The 15,774-nt window shown below is 43.3% G+C and overlaps 1 protein-coding gene across 3 annotated transcripts in view; it reads right to left on the bottom strand.

Annotated features, from left to right (window-relative positions):
* The window catches only part of TBC1D14 (TBC1 domain family member 14), a 76,801-nt gene extending 64,898 nt beyond the window's left edge, over nt 1-11,903 (bottom strand). For 2 of the 3 annotated variants that reach the window (XM_082315994.1, XM_082315995.1), the window contains exons 1-2: nt 11,698-11,903; nt 4,982-5,717 (exon numbers count right to left, since the gene is read on the bottom strand). In XM_082315994.1, coding sequence (XP_082172120.1) covers nt 4,982-5,717; nt 11,698-11,740 — 779 coding nt within the window. In that variant the 5' untranslated portion in view covers nt 11,741-11,903. Of the gene's footprint in view, nt 1-4,981; nt 5,718-10,551; nt 10,708-11,697 lie in introns of all 3 variants that reach the window. The other variant, XM_082315996.1, reaches the window with a different exon arrangement.
* Nucleotides 11,904-15,774: the final 3,871 nt, after the last annotated feature.

Below are 15,774 nucleotides of genomic sequence, written 5' to 3'. Positions count from 1 at the left end.
GTTTCTGGAGTCCTTCCTCCCAGCCCCTGGACAACTCCACCTGCAGCTCAGCTAGTTTTTGTTCATTTGTGGTTAAACGCAGTGAACTTGTATCCTCCCCCACAGCACATCCAGCTCTTTCTGTCCCTCGTCCTACACACTTCAGTCCTGTTCTCAGTCTGTCTCCTCCTGAACAGCCTATACTCTCATGGGCTTCATTTAACACAAAACATGCACAGAAGAGGAGACAACATCATATATAAAGTTTAAGATCTCAGATTACTCAATCCTGATTATTTTAATCCTTTCTCTTCCCTTCTATGGTCAGTGAATTCCCTTTTTGGAGAGATGAAAGTGGGAAATCAACATAATTGAGGAGTATAACGCTCCTTATTTTTCTACCATCCTTTTAACACCAAAATTAGAGAAGTACAATAAGCTGTCCTCTCATTAAAAGCAACAAATGGCATTATGAAAGGGCCCTATTCATTAACTCCGGTGACTTATCTATCATATCAATGGATTTAATTCCTTAAGTTCAGAACTCCCAATTGAGTGTGACCAGTCACCTCAAAATGTGTGTGTATGTGATATAAATGTATAAGTTACATGATTTCAGACTTATCGCTGAAGTTGTTATTGTGAAACTTAAGCCCTTTTTCTTCTCAGACTACAAGTACGGCCAGTCTGGACTAGGCTTGTGCTTCTATGTATGGTGATGATGCCAATGATATATGATATCAATCATATATATGATACCAATCCTGCTTCAGAAGCTTTCTCTCAGAAATACAGAGATTCTTTGGAAACAGTAAAACGTAATATTCTTCTTAAAGACCTTTATTTCATGTGTAGTCCCTATTCTCTGGCCCTATTCTCCTGCTACTTAGAACATTCAGATCAAAAACTTCTAGGAGCATCCTGAAAAGAAAGAGGATCCAGATTCCTGGAAAAATAGACAATATTCACAGCAGTGGACTAAGTAAAGACTTAGGATTCTTCTAGTCCATTCAAAAGGAAGGCAACCGCATGGCTTATTATTTAACTGAACATAGTCCTAATCCTTTTTATGGTCACTCTGCGTGTAACCATAAAAAGCCTCATCCTCACTCTCCAAAATGATAAATGAAAACAATAAATGAAAAGTACAACTTCTACAGTAAGATCACAACGGTCCTGATTCAGCAAAGCTGCTTAAAAACCCAAGCATTTAAAAAGTCTGTGTTTCAGCAATACCATACAGAAGCAAAGTCCAAAGGTAAAAGTCATTACGCTATGCTACTCTGGGTCACTAGGGCAAAGGGACAGAAAAGCCGCTGACTCTTTAGTCTCCCAGCCAATGATGTGCTCACACTATTTCTCAAACCAAGTTCCTGCATATATTTAAATGAAGAAAATGAATGCAAAACCATGCTCTATGTGAAAGACCTCCAGCCTTTTGGAGCTGATACAAGTACATGTGACACTTGAAAACAACCAACATGTCTGGTTTCTTTGTCAGCAAGTCAGCATTACAGCTGCTTTCAGAAGCAATAATCCATTTTCATGTGCTAACCTGGAGCCAAATGAGAGCACTAGTACTCCACCTAGCACGGTACCTGTGATGCCTTAAGCTCTTTCAAGAGGAAAGCTATGTGTAAACAAGCAGGAAAGCGGTCTCTTTTTCTTAGTTTGGATCTTCCTGCCACACCCCAAGAGCCATGTAACAACCTGAGGAAACAACCAGACCTTTCAGAGTCTCCATCTGCTGAAGAGACAGCAACTGAGCCAGAGGAGCAGTCCAGGAAACTTTCTCCACCATAGTGCTCAAGAAGGCAGGGCAGGAGCACTCCATTCCCAAGTGCCCTTGAAGGTGCCAGGATTGACAGGCAGCAAGCCAACGGGGTTCTCCTTTCTTCAATCTCCTCTGTAACTCAATTTTCAACTGCAGCCCCAAGCCAACACCAACACTTCATAATGCACCACAGATATTGCCACAACTGATATGGAACACACAACCTCACGCATAGTGCACGTGCACACATGCATATGGTCTCGCAAAGAAAAATAAATCTACAGAGTGCTAAGAAATAATTTTACATTCCAAAGCAGGTGCTTCTCTAAGCATCTTCTTGATACTATAGAAAATTTACCCTTAATTGATACGCAAGCAGCTTAGGTGCACGTGACCAAGCACCAGAGGCATTTAATTTTTGTCAGTACTATGTCTACAGGCAGCTGCAAATATTAACTAACATATCCAGAGCAAACTCTGTCTTTGCAAGTTCAGAGAAACTAACACATTCTCAGATGACAGACAGCATTCAATACAAGCACAGCTGCCATTTCAAGAAGCAAGGTTTCTCCTTTTACCAAATGTCAACAACTTGAACAAAAACTATGCTGACTCATCTCCTCTCTCGGTAGCTCGAACTTGTATCCCATTACCCAGAGGAGCCCTCAAAGAGCTAAACCTGCAGATGAAGGCTGAGAGCCCCTGCACGGCCATTAGGCTGCTGGAAAGCAGAAAGACCGTACAAACCATGCAGGTGGTTGTTCTTCCACGTTGTACACAAGTGTGCCATCCACTGACCAAACCCAAAGCAATCTGGCTTTCTCCTGTCATAGTTCATCCTTGGTTTTCAAAAGGGAAGGTTTACACACTTAACCTGCAAGACCGTGAATCTCAAGTGAAACTCCTTTCAGCAGAGAGTGAAGTGCTAAGAACATGCTCCTCTCTGGGACTTTGTTTATACCTACCACCGCAGCACTTTTTACAAACTACTTTAAGAAGCTCACTTCTTAGCAAGCTGGTCTTCAAATATACTATTCCAAATGCCTCCTCCTCGTCTAACACTGTACACAAACCCTGGCACACAGTGTACGGTGAGCTAGGTAGGAAGGTCCCTACAACTCAGTTACTTTCAAACAAAACGCTGCAGGGCCCAAGTTCATTTACTGAAGCACTCGTTTAAGCCCTAGGAATACAAGGAGCCCACAGGAACTCCAGGGACCAGGGACTGTATGCGATCATTAGAGGAAGCAACTACAACCCCAGGGACAGCAGAGTGCAAATATCAACAAAAACTAGCAACAGCATGTTTTGATCCTTAACAATGTTGACAGCATAAATATAGACAGTATTCCCTGTGGCACAGAAAGGCCCTCTGAAGCTCCCTGCTTCTTCAATACCTGTGGAATTCACCACCAGGTTGCACGACATAAGAGAACGGGTGCATAAAATACGTGTGTGTGCAGTGTGCAAGCATAGCAAAAAGTTAGCAACTCTTGTTTTCAAAACAGAGCAGAAAGTGGATGTTAAAGGGAAGGATATTAAAGGCCAGGCTACAGAGGGAGCACCTGGAACTTCAAAGCCGACCACCTAGTTTGAACTTAACCCTCATATTCTCATGACGACATCACATGGTGACCAAGATTACCTGTTCCCCATTTAAAAGGCAGTAAGGACAGCCTTTGTTCTCTGGAATTCAATGTACTTGAAAAGATTCAGTTTAAAAGGTCAGTCTGGTGAGTACCACCGTTTCTGTAACACTGGCAAAGCCACTAGAGACTACACTAGAACAGAATTTGGACAGATGGCTTTATTCTGTTGGATGAGAAAAGTTGAGAAGCGGTCAAACATCCTGCTTTGAGCAGGGTCTAAATACGCCTGTTCCACTGTGCTCCCTTCAGGCTGAAGGATAGCATTTGTTTGAGTTAGCAGTTGTGCTACCAGAACGGGTAACAAAAGTTCACGCTTTTTGAAGTGCTGAGAAGCCTCCTGCTTCAGAATTAAGGCTGGCTCCATGGCAACAAACAGATAGAGGTCCATAAAAGCTTCAGCACCTCAAACATGACTGATGACTGGAGTTCTGCTGCACAGTACTCTAACCTAAGAATAAAAACCAATGAAGGCTTCAACCAGTTTAGTAGATCTAAAGAAACTCCTTCTCTTAAGCTTCGCAAATAAGGCAGCCTTTTAAAGAATGATGTTTGCCAATTCTCTAAGTATTTCATCAGCCTATTCATTATAGCCTATTCACCTCATGCCAAAAAAGAGAAAAAGTTTACATGAGGAAAAAGAGATTAGCTGAAGCAATCACATGTTCAAAACAAGTTAGATACAGCCAACTCTGCTTGATGTCTAAAGCTTATTTCTAGAACAGTTTCTTCAAAATCTATCATACTTTAGACATCATACCCTAAAATGAGAGACATTATGAAAGCCTTACACGAATAAAAACAAACAAACAAAAAAACCCCGAAACACTGGATACCGATATCACTGGATATCTGCATTTAGAATACCTTATTGTTCATACAAGGGCCACATTTAGCAGAGGTCATGTAACTGCTCTGAGTGGCCAATGCTTTCATTTCAACAACTGAGTGACAAAATGTCACATGTCCTCATTCCACACAAAAATGAAGGGAAAAAAAAGGTATTAACAAAACTATAACTGAGATTTGGAAAAAAATCATAGTAGTCACACAAGTGTTTGGCAAATATTTGTATTTTAAGCTTCATACACTCACATTGATCAATAAAATACTCCACCACTACTAGACCACTTATGAATCCTTAGATGTCAAAGCTCTTCAATACAGCTATGGATCCTACCTATATTTACTTATTTATGGGACATAAGATTAAGGTTCTTCGCCAAAATCACAAAAGGCATCACTGGAGAAGCCAGGAAGAAAAACCTTGTTCAGAGGAAAAAAAAAAAAAAAAAAAACCACCTTGTTCAGAACTCCTTTTACTGTAATGTAGAAGGAATGTTTTAAGTAGATTTAAGATGCTTCCATATATGATAAGGATAATACAGAGTAGGATTCAGAGCCTTAGTCCCTAGCAATATTTGCTGACTTACTCAGAACAGAAAAAATACGTTAATACAAATTTAAATTAAAATAGCAAGCTATTACCTTTTTCAACGTAAAATATCACACAAGACCTTTCTCCTATGATCTTACTTAAGCTCACTGTTAAAAAGACAAATATATTTTATGGAAACATTACCTGGCAAAGAAGTTCGTAAAAGGTCCCAATATTTTTCGTTTACTGTCCACGTCTGTCTCTTGACAACACTCCTGCTGGCTCTGATCATTGGTCTCTTTAGTGGAATTCAGGGTCACATCCGAGAACTGCGCCTCATCAGTCTCAAGATTCACAATTGCACTTGAACTGCTTGTGACCACAAAGTCCAAAATGTCTTCATTGCTAACTGATAAAGTTGTGGACAGTTCTGTGCTAAGACTAGAAACGCTACAGACAGAGATATCATCACTTCGATTCAGAGTTTTTGAAGTTGGACTATAAAGTTTGACAGTGTCATACCCAGTTCTTGGGAAAGTAGAGGATTTTCGCACAGCATGGTCATGTTCAGAAGTCAGAGAATGTGGAGGCACGTAAGGTGGCAGTGTGCACGCGCTCTGAAAAGCCCTGTCAGGCACAATTTCAGGTTCTGACTGCTTTCTCTTCACATTTAACACACTGCAGTGAACAGGCTCTGGATTTCCTACTTCTAGAGTCGGAATACCAGAATCCACTGATTTAAGGCTATGACAATCTTCTAAAGCGCTGGACAGCCGGCCATGCCCATACTCAGGCAATGAGAGAGATCTTGGGGTCCCGGAGTTCAAGTTTTGAAGGCCCTGGATACTGCTGCCCACTCTTGCGTCCAGAATTCCCATGAAGCTCAGACCATTTAAGGAGTTGGATAAATTTACATCAGTTGTCTTGGCCCAACTGGTAACTGGTTAAAAAGAAAGACAAGACAAGATTATGAGTTTGCAGGAAGGTTGTTGTTTGTTCTTGGCTGTTTGTTGGGTTTTTTTAAATACACTCACTCCTGTCATAATTTAGGCTTTTAATTAAGTTATTCATCTTCTCTTGCACATGATTATTATCCCTTCCCCCTGCTTGAACAAGCAGGACAATGGCAACTTAAATTAGGCTTCTAGAAAATGTCAAGCATGAAAAGCTTTTCATAAGAAGTTTGTGTGCCAGTGTTTGCTTCGTATACATCTCCTGAGAGTGAAATTACATACTATAAAAACTGCAGTACTTTAATGTTCCATGTCAATATTAAGACAAATATTTGAAATTTGGTTTTATACAGTCATAAACACATATTTACTGATGTTGGGGAGCTACAAAACTTGTTTCCATATACTTAGACCAAAATTCTGAAGTGTTCATTTAAACAGAATTTCTTATCATTCTTCTAGAAACCACAAAACTGATAATAAATTTGTCACTGAAATAGAACGCATAATATATCAGTTTTGCATTAAGCAAGAGATGCAAAATCTGAATAGCTATAAAGCTATCCATGTAGTCAGTGTTTTGACAATACACATGATGCACTTCATCAGTGCACATACAGTAAAACTGACACTTGAAAATATATTGTATTTACTACACTCAGGGATCGCTATCCTTCATATTTGCAATATATTTTCACACTGTGTCCTCGGGGGCTGCCAGCAGGGCAGTTAATCCAGCCAGTGCCCCACTTCCAGTCTAAATCTGAGCAACCCTCAAAGAGAAGGCAGTTAAGTACGAGCTGCAGGTTAGATGCACTGTCCTGGGGGGCAGCTGCAGCCTTTCGTAAACCTGGAACACCATCAGGACTGCTGCCCTGGCTCCCAGAACTGCTACTGACCCTTTAAAACACTACATGATTATTTTTGTGACATTACACACACGTCCTCTTTTCTACATGAATAGTTATCTACAGCTCTGCTGAAGTTTGCAATGTAATTACTCTGCAGCAGTTGGCAGAACAAATATGCACATATTGCTTTGGTTTCTTCACTCTGAAATACTCTGCACTAAGTGTGAAGGAGTGAAGAGTACTCCTCCCATCTTGCAAACAGCTTGCTTTCTAGATGGATTTTTCTCCAGTTCCTGAAGCCTGGTCTCCTACTTGCTCTCAAGTGTAGTGCACTTAACTGAAGGTGCCAGTTGTCCTCTAGGAGGTCCTCCCTGCATTTTACTTTTAAAAAACGAGCAAACAACTCCCCCCCCCAAAAAACCCCAAAACAAAACCCAAACATCTCATTTGGGAAAACTGGTTTGTCCCAGCAGTTCCAAACCACTGGCTAATGGCACCTAAGCCCTGCAAAACACCAGCGTTTGACACACTCTCCGTTCTTAGATCTGAGCCCATCAATACACTTTGGGTTTGTGATACCAACAGGCAGTAAGTAACAGAAAACACATTTCAAACATACTCCACTGGTCCAAACCATAACGATTTTTTCCACAAGCTTTCAGTCACATGAAAAGTTCATGAATCCAAACATACTTCATATGCTATACCAACTCTTTAGCTTACTACACAAATGCTATTCACTGGCTGATCCGACGCTCCAGTTCAATCCACTCCTAAGTGTAGTGAAAAGTCAAGTAGAAACAACCTTGCCTATTTCACCTTTTAGACCTTTTGAGAACTTTTTAACAGCCAACTCTGTACTACCCATCCAAATCAATCAATGCATCAATTGCCTAATCCTTTGGACACACAACGTTTCAAATTTATTGTTTTGACTAAAAAGCTATACACTCTTCTTACAGAGTTGCTATAGCAACTTTTCTTTTTTCACATTATCATGGTTTGAAAAGTTTACATCCCCTGCAATTTAAAGAAGTGATGTCTTGAGATAGCTGGCATACAACCTGCATACATCATGAACCTCTCTGTTCACTAAAATAAAATTGCAAAGGTCAGCAAAAAACCAACCAAACAAAAAACCCTAAACAACAATCCTTGAATACAGGCAACAGACTATTCTACTTCATGAAGTCAACTGTGATAGTTAAAGTGTACCGATATGACATAACATGGAGCATTAGATATAATTACTGCTGCACATACGTGGATCTCCTGCTCTCAGACCTCCTTGCTTGGATTCACTTATTTTTCTCATGTAAGTCTGACTGTTTCCTCTTCCCCATGCTCACCCACCCCTTCATACACATTATATTGCTCTTTAAATCAACAGCCCATCCGGCCCCAACAGTACTCTAAAGCATACACACACACACACACACACTATGGAACTGTATAAGCAAGGGTGCAGGCATGTGCTTTATCACAATTCATACTTATTAATGCATCCAGACAACGTAGCCCAGAAAACAAAGTTCAGAAATGTCATCAGACAGGAATAACTTTAACATTGTTTGTGCAAACAGCACAAGCATGTTCCCATAACGAAGTCCTTCAGTGACTGCCTTCACTTCTGCTCAATGATTTTCCCAAGTAGCAGCCAGTCCTTAGTTTAATTGCATGGCTCTTCTAGACTAAGCTTACAAACGGTAAGCATTCAAGTGGCCTTGGAAGAGCCACTAAACACAGCAGCTCAAGAGGCCAAACAATTCTGTAAACAAGAGAGTTCAAACAGAAGTGAAAATAAATTTCCACATGGGGTACCGAAGCTATTTTAACTTGGTATTTTTTTTAAGGAAGAACGAACAGGAAGAGATGCTTCAAACGGGCAACCAGCAAATGCAGAAGTATGTAACAGCTATAGCTTGCTAGGGCAAATTATGCAATAACAAGCTACAAAGGTTTTACACAGTTCAGCGAAACTGTGGGAAGCTTTGAAGTATACCCATCAAGGGCTTTAAATGAAAACTTGTGATGTAATCAGCTGTCAAAAACATATACGAGAACTCCTTGATTCATCTTGCATTGTGTTGCTGTAGGATTGTTTTTAAGGATGTAGTGAAGTGATTTTTTTATACTCCTTATTTTAGCTGCCCCTTCGGCTGGGGCTGCACGGCTAGAAGGCGCGTCCCCTGGGTGGTGGATAGGGGATCCCTCTCTGGAGGGTGCACCGGATAAAATTGAAGAAGGTGCCACGAACCAACGCAGCCTAAGGGAAGGCCACCCTGACAGAAAAACCACTGGCCCTCCAAGTCATGGGGGTTGGGCAGGAGGCCAACTACTTCCTCCCGGGGAAAAAAAAAAAAAAAAAAAAGTTGCAGAAACGACGAGCATCAGAAATGGCGGCGATGGAGAAAATCGGTAACGAAGTGAGGAGGAGGAGATGGAGCTGGATCGGTCGTGTCCTGAGGGGGAAACCGACGGAAGACTGCGCTGTGGCCCTTGACTCCAGAGCACGCAGCCGCAGACCGATCGAAGTGGAAGAACGATGTTCGCGCCTTGTGTGCCTCCTGGCACTGAGAGAATTCAGATTCAGAGAGAGATATTTTAGCTGCCTCAGCGGTAAGTGCAAAATCTGACATTTGTTGTTGTCAGACATTCTAAGTGTCATTTGCTTCAATACTAACTTCTTTCTATAAATCATTTATTAACATAACATTATTGTAACATTATCATCATAATAAATGTAGCACTACTGAAGTAGTAGTAGTGTAACAAACTATTGAGAAAGAATAAACAATTTTGTCTGTACTCATAATCCCCACGGTTTACTTAAATATATTATCATCTAAATAAAATTGATTATTTGTGAAGTCTTAACATCCTATGTCTTATAGGAACCTCATAAGTGTGAGTATCCCAGAAGAGAGATAACAAGGGAAACAGAGACAGGAAAATACAGCAGAGGTCATGAGTGGCAATGAGGGGGTAGGTAGGTACGTATTATTTACTCATTAACTCTTCCAACATAAGCGCTAAGGGGCACCAGATAAAGATAGTTTTCTAGCCAGGTTCAAAATGAACATCAGGATGTAGCTATTCATGCAAAGTGTAGCTGAACTGCATAACTCCTTGCCACAGTGCACCGTGGATGCTGGAAGTTTACATGTAAGCTCAGGGAAGAAAAAAATCACTGAGGATCCCTAAAAAAAACTCAGAAAGTCCCTGAACTGCAAGTGTCAGAACTTCATGGAAATACCAATGTACATTAGTCCTGCTTTTAGGCCTTCTCCCAGGTAAATTCTTCTGTCTGACAGGTGGAGTTTTGGTCCGTCCCATTATGGCTGTCCAAATGGCCTTACATTCCCCAGATTCTGATCACGGCACACAAGAAGGCATGTTCTGACAATAACCAGAGGCTTTAAAACAGATTTTGACTTTGCATATCACTCAACCACACAGAGGGAACAAGTCATACTTGATTATGATTTCTAAGATCTAGAATAAAAAGGCTTTTTAACCCATTTTAATGTAAAATTTGAAGAAAGTTAACAGTAATGCCAAACCATTGGAGTAAAACAAAGATTAGAAAGATGACAACTCAAGCCACGTTCTTTCCAGTTTTCTGTGACTTGCAACACAATTTAGGCAACGAACTTGTTTAGAAGGGAGGGTAAGACAACTACCTACATAACAGGCTTTATATCTTCTTGCCTCACAGAAATGAGAAGAGGAATGGTTTACATATACTGCTCAGTTCTCAAAGAGTTAACATATGAATTTTTATCACACACCTTGTGTCTTCAACACTTATCTCTGCCAGAAATTTTTTTTTTTAAAGTTCTTAAGAGCAAGGAATTTCCTCAATTACAAAGTTGCAACTGTTTTTTTTCTTCTTAAAGGAAAAGTATTTTTTTTTTAAATTAAGGGTTTATACTCTCCATGCATTTGAGAATATTTTTATTGAACGTACCACGAAACACATTGCTGCTATCAAGTGCAACTGCGGGTGACCTCGGTGCACAAGACCGTCAAATCCAGTTTTGTTTATTAAACATCTCTTGGTTCAGATTGTTTATGTTCAGCTCCTAACAGCCACAGCACTGCCAACAGTGAAGAATTCCTGAGGCTACAAAACAGTCTAGCTTTTGACAAAGCATGAGATACAGCAATTAAGGCTATGTATGCAACTACTGCCAAAACTTTAATAGCAAAAAGAAAAAAAACAAGTTGGGATTTTTTTTTTTTTACTAAGAAGCCTTTTATCTGTCTCCCAGCCAGCGTCCTTCACGAAGTATGAGCTTTACAAATCTGGCTTCTGAGCAGAGCGCTTGGAGAGCGATCATAAGTAAAGCATGTACTGCTTTTCCACTTTTTTGCTACGTCAGGCAGGCAATATAAATCAGTCACAGTGTTCTAAAGCCTCTGCTCCAAAAACAGGTTACAGGGCTCTTTTTTCCCCTCCCCACACCAATATTACTGAAAAATATGAGGCCAGATTAAATTAGCAGCAGCAGGCTGAGAACTTCAGCTAATGTTGTTGCAGTTTTGTTTGGTCTTTGGGAATTGCCTAGGAGACTTCGGCTAGAAAGAGGCGCGGTGAGAGAGACGAAAGTTGCTTCCTTTTCACGAGCTTTGAGGCTGACCCGACAGCGCGAAGGTTTCCTTGCTGGTGGCCTTCATTTAAAAAAACAACAACAAAAAAAACCAAAAAACAAAACCCCACAGCCAATGCCTTTCCCCAAAGCCGTGAGGAAGCAACGCTCACCCTCCTCTGCGGTCTTTAAGCCACTCGGTGAAGACTCCGGCGGCGCCGAGCCGCTCCTCTAACTTTTTAAGGTGGCCACGGACGGGCAAAGCGAGCGGCCGCCCGCCGAGCCCCGGCCCCGGCCCCGGCCGGGCCCCGCAGCGCCGGGGGCTGCTCCCGCCCGCCCGGCGCGCAGGTGGCAGCGGCCCGGCCCGGCCCGGCCCGGCAGCGGCCCGCTCGCCCCCCCGCGCCCTGCCCCTCGCCCCAACAGGTGCCGCCGAACACCCCCGGCCCCAGGCGCCGGCCGAGCCCCGCAGGACCGCGGGCCGCCGCCCGAGGAGGAAGAGCCGCGCAGAAACTTTGACGCCTCACCGGGGTAGCGCTGCCCTCCGTCGCTCTCCTCATGCTGGGCCATGACGACCCGCCCCACAGCTGCTGCTGCGGGACTAGGAGGCGGCTGGCGGCTGCGGCGGGCGGTCCATGTCGCTCTCCGGTCCCCGCGGAGGAGCGGCGGGTTCAGCGGGGGTGAGGCGGCGCGGCCCCCGCCCGCCGGGCGCCCTCTCCGCGCGGCGCAGGGCCTCCCATGGCGCCCGCCCCCGCGGCGGGCACGGCGCGGTGCGGCGCACACCTGGCTGCGGGCGCGGCGGCGGGCTCCGCCGGCGGGACAGGTGCCGGGCTCCTCCCGGGACGCCTCGCTCGCCGCGGCTCGGCCTCCTCCCGCCCCGCCGCTCCCCCTCCCCAGCGCGGCGGTGGTGAAGCGCCGCCCGCCGGGGAGGGAAACGCCTGCGCGGCGGGGGGGGGGGCGGGAGGCGGCCGCTGGGGCTGCGCGCTGGCCGCCATTTTGCATCGCCTCAGCGCGCCCGAGGTGGGGGACGGCGGCGGGGGCGGGCGGTGCGCGGCCGGCTGAGCCGCGGCGGGGGCGGGAGGGCGGTGGGCTGCCACTGAGGGGGTGGCTCGGAGGAGTTCCGCGCCCCGCGCTGCGGGGAGCCGCTCGCAAGTTACCGGCGGCTGCAGCCCGTCCCGCCCTACCGGCAACGCGGGGCGCCGAGCTGCGGCGGGGCGGCCGGGCCTGCGCGCTGGCGGCCTCCGGGGGCAGCAGGTCTGCGGCGGGATTCCCCTTATGGTCCTGGCTGCATTTAAGAGGAAAGCAAAATCTGGTGGGTTTTGCAGGTTTGGCCTGTGGAAGGTGCGGGGCACCAAGTGAAGGTGCATCCATACCTCTGTGGAACTGACTTGTAATGCCAAAAGTGGAGGCTCTAGGATGGCGATTGCTGTTCAGCATGTTTGATTTATCTTTCAGTTCTCTTATCTTTACCTTCCGTCTCAGAGCGCTCCCTTTTCGCGTTTGCAGAGTCAGCCTATCCTGCACAGCCCTTCACTCCCACGCTGAAATCAAAGGAGTTGCAAGCAATCGGTACCTTGCAGGAGCAGGGCGCTCATGTTTCCTTATCATCTTTGAAACTCCTTGCTTTTTTCTGCAAAGGTCATACGCGTTTTGCACCCACACTCAGTGACCATGTTTCTAGAACGGTTGTAAGATAAAGTTGACCCCCATCTTAACCGAGGATGCGAGTACCAGCCTCTCATCACCTCACACCTCTTATATCTACCCCGAAGCTGGAAGTGGGAGTGCAGCAAATGCAGAAATACCTGAACTTCTGTTAATGTAATTAATTCAATATCAAGAAGAGCAAAGCCATGATGTGGGCAGGTTTCACCTGAATAAATTGCGAGAGGCTGAGGTAAACTTGTACTTGCCATCATGACCCCACTGACACCACTTGCATTATCAAGATGAGAATTGGATCATTTTCAAGATGAGAAGTAGGCCCTGAAAACCTACCATCAACCAAAAACCGTACCTCTGCAGGTACTTTCTGTGACTGGGTCAGAGACTGATAAATTTCAGTGCTTATTCTGCTGGATTTCTAAGATGGGTATCAACATAATTAAGATTGGCACTAATTTCTCCGTATCTTTCCTTGAAAATCATTGCTACCTCTGCAAGGCAGCTTGCATATTACTATTAAAAGAAGGTAAATAAAAGCAAAACAGCTTGGAAGCACTATAAACTTTATATGCAAGAGACATACTATTTTGGAGCATATGCTGTCACTAACTCCTTTTTCAGTATTAACATTTTCCTTCTGCTTTTGAGAGTGGGAATCAATTCTGTTGGAGCAGTCAGGAGAGTGTATTGTCATCATGGTATCATCAAACTTGGGTCAAAGTTGTTAGGTTCCTAGGGTAAAAAACAGAATGGAAATACACAGTCTTTAATTCTGTAAGTCTGCAGAGTGTCTCCAAAGGAAATAAATAATGATACTCCCATCTTCGTAATATTATTTAGGCTGAAGCAACTATTAGAAAAATCTGCCACAGGAAATCTGTCCACAGTAGCAGAGCGTAGAGTACAGCTAAAAGTTTCAAATCACACAAGGAGTTAGGCGCTTAAACACTTCTTGAGTCAGCACTTATTTAAGGATAGAATTTTGCCTAACAATCATAATACCTTTGAGATCCCATTCTAAGCAATTTATTTTAGTGGCTATTTTCCATTTCCAACCCACAGGTGACTCTTCCTATTCAGCTGGTAGGTTTTTTGATACCCACTCACAACAAAATTCTTACTGTTCTTTGCACTGAAGAAACAGAACAACCAGGGTCCCAATGTGCTAGGCAGTGTAAAAATACTGGGGTCAGCCTCAAAATGTTTACAGAAAGTCACAGCCTAGTCAATATAAACAAAAAAATACTCTTTATTGCATGTGAATGACTGTGTAACTCATGGAAAAGGGTAAATAGCATTTCTGGCTGTTGTGAGCTATTAGCAAAGGTTGACTTTTTGCATTAGCACTTAGCATCCGTTGTGTTAAAGCCGCCTCCAATCGAGATAACGTCGTTTCCGTCTGCAAGTATTGTGTATTATTGTTCCTCTGTATTGGTGAAAGCTGAAGGGCTGACATTATGTGACTAAATACAGCGTCACACCATTAGCTCCCATGGAAGCGTGGCATGTCCTAATTATTAAAAGGAAACAGAACAGGTACTACGAGGTACGGGAAGTATAAAGGCACAACTAAACTAGTTTGTTTTTCAGCTGTGCAAAATTTAAAGTTCATCCAGAAGGGCATGCCAAGAAATCAAGTCTTCCTGTTTTAACAGATGGATTGTAAGTAAATCCTCAAAAGCACGGTAAGAAGTTAGTTGTGGCGCTTACTCAGCGTGGTTATCATCATCAGTGCTCTGCCATTGACTGAGAGTTGGGTAAACCTGTAAAATACTTAATTTTGTAAAAATTCTTGGGACAAAATCCTGATGTTTTGTTCAAGAGTGTCTTGCCTGTGGCTGTTGTGTCGAAAGGAAGCACTACACAGAGCAGCCTCAAATTGGCAACTGATGTTCACCTAGTGGGCAAAAAACATCTACGTGGGCTAATAACAGATCAGTGCTAGAGAATTTAATTTTGTGAAAACATTCAATTCAAAAGCCCTGTCATACAAACTCATATTCATGCCAGCAGAATTCAATACGCCAGTTTTTTGGTTACTCTGCAAAAAAGCTTGAACTGTTTGTGCTCTGTTCTGTCTCACTGATTTCTCCAAAATATACTGAGAAAATATGCAAAGTAATAGTCCTTCCTTTGTTCCTTTAGGACAAGGTAAAGTTAAGGAGCATAAATGCAAGCTTCCCTCATGCTTCTTATGCCTGTAGATGTGGGAAATCATTCTCCGCTTAGGCTTTTAGTTCTGTTTTGAAGCTTCAGCAATTTTGCAATTGATACAACTTTTAATTTATTTTTTTTAAGAACTAGATGGGAACATCTAGATTGAGTTTTCATTCACCAGAAGCCAAGTATGATGCAAGCAGCTTTCAAACTGAGCTTCATTTGAATCAGCTGTGCAGCTCCCTATCCACCTTGAGGTCAGTAATTCTCTGTCATAAACTAGAAGACGTTTCAATATAATATTTTTTTCTCTAGTTAACCAAATGTTTGCGTATTGTGAAGATACAAGAGTTGCACATCATTGATCATAGCTGATCAACACCTCCTTCCTCCATTTCCCATCACTGTCCCTTAAGGTAGTTTTAGCTCACACAAGCAAGAGTGCAAGTGTGCCAAGCCTAGCAAGTGATGGATGATCTCTGTCGCCATCCATCATGCTAAGAGACAGAAAAGTTCTCTCTTGAAGGCAAGTGTTAGAACAGAGATGAGATGTTGATCTTTTTCCTCCTTCCTTTACAGAATTACTTTTATGTATGATAAAGTAACAACTAATGCGTGTTTTATGGCACAGGAAAAGGGAACAATGAATAAATTCAGCTTTCTACTGACTTGTAGCAATGAGCAGGATGATGATTTGATCAAAAATATCAATACCTCACAATAAAATGGTGATGGTTTTGACAAATGGAGACTACTATGCTCTTCTACTTCAAATTCATCAC

This window comes from Platalea leucorodia (genome assembly GCF_965183815.1).
Source record: "Platalea leucorodia genome assembly, chromosome: 6".
In the NCBI taxonomy this organism is placed as follows: domain Eukaryota; kingdom Metazoa; phylum Chordata; class Aves; order Pelecaniformes; family Threskiornithidae; genus Platalea; species Platalea leucorodia.
Note: the sequence above shows the minus strand (reverse complement) of the source record. Positions and strands in the feature narration are given on the sequence as shown.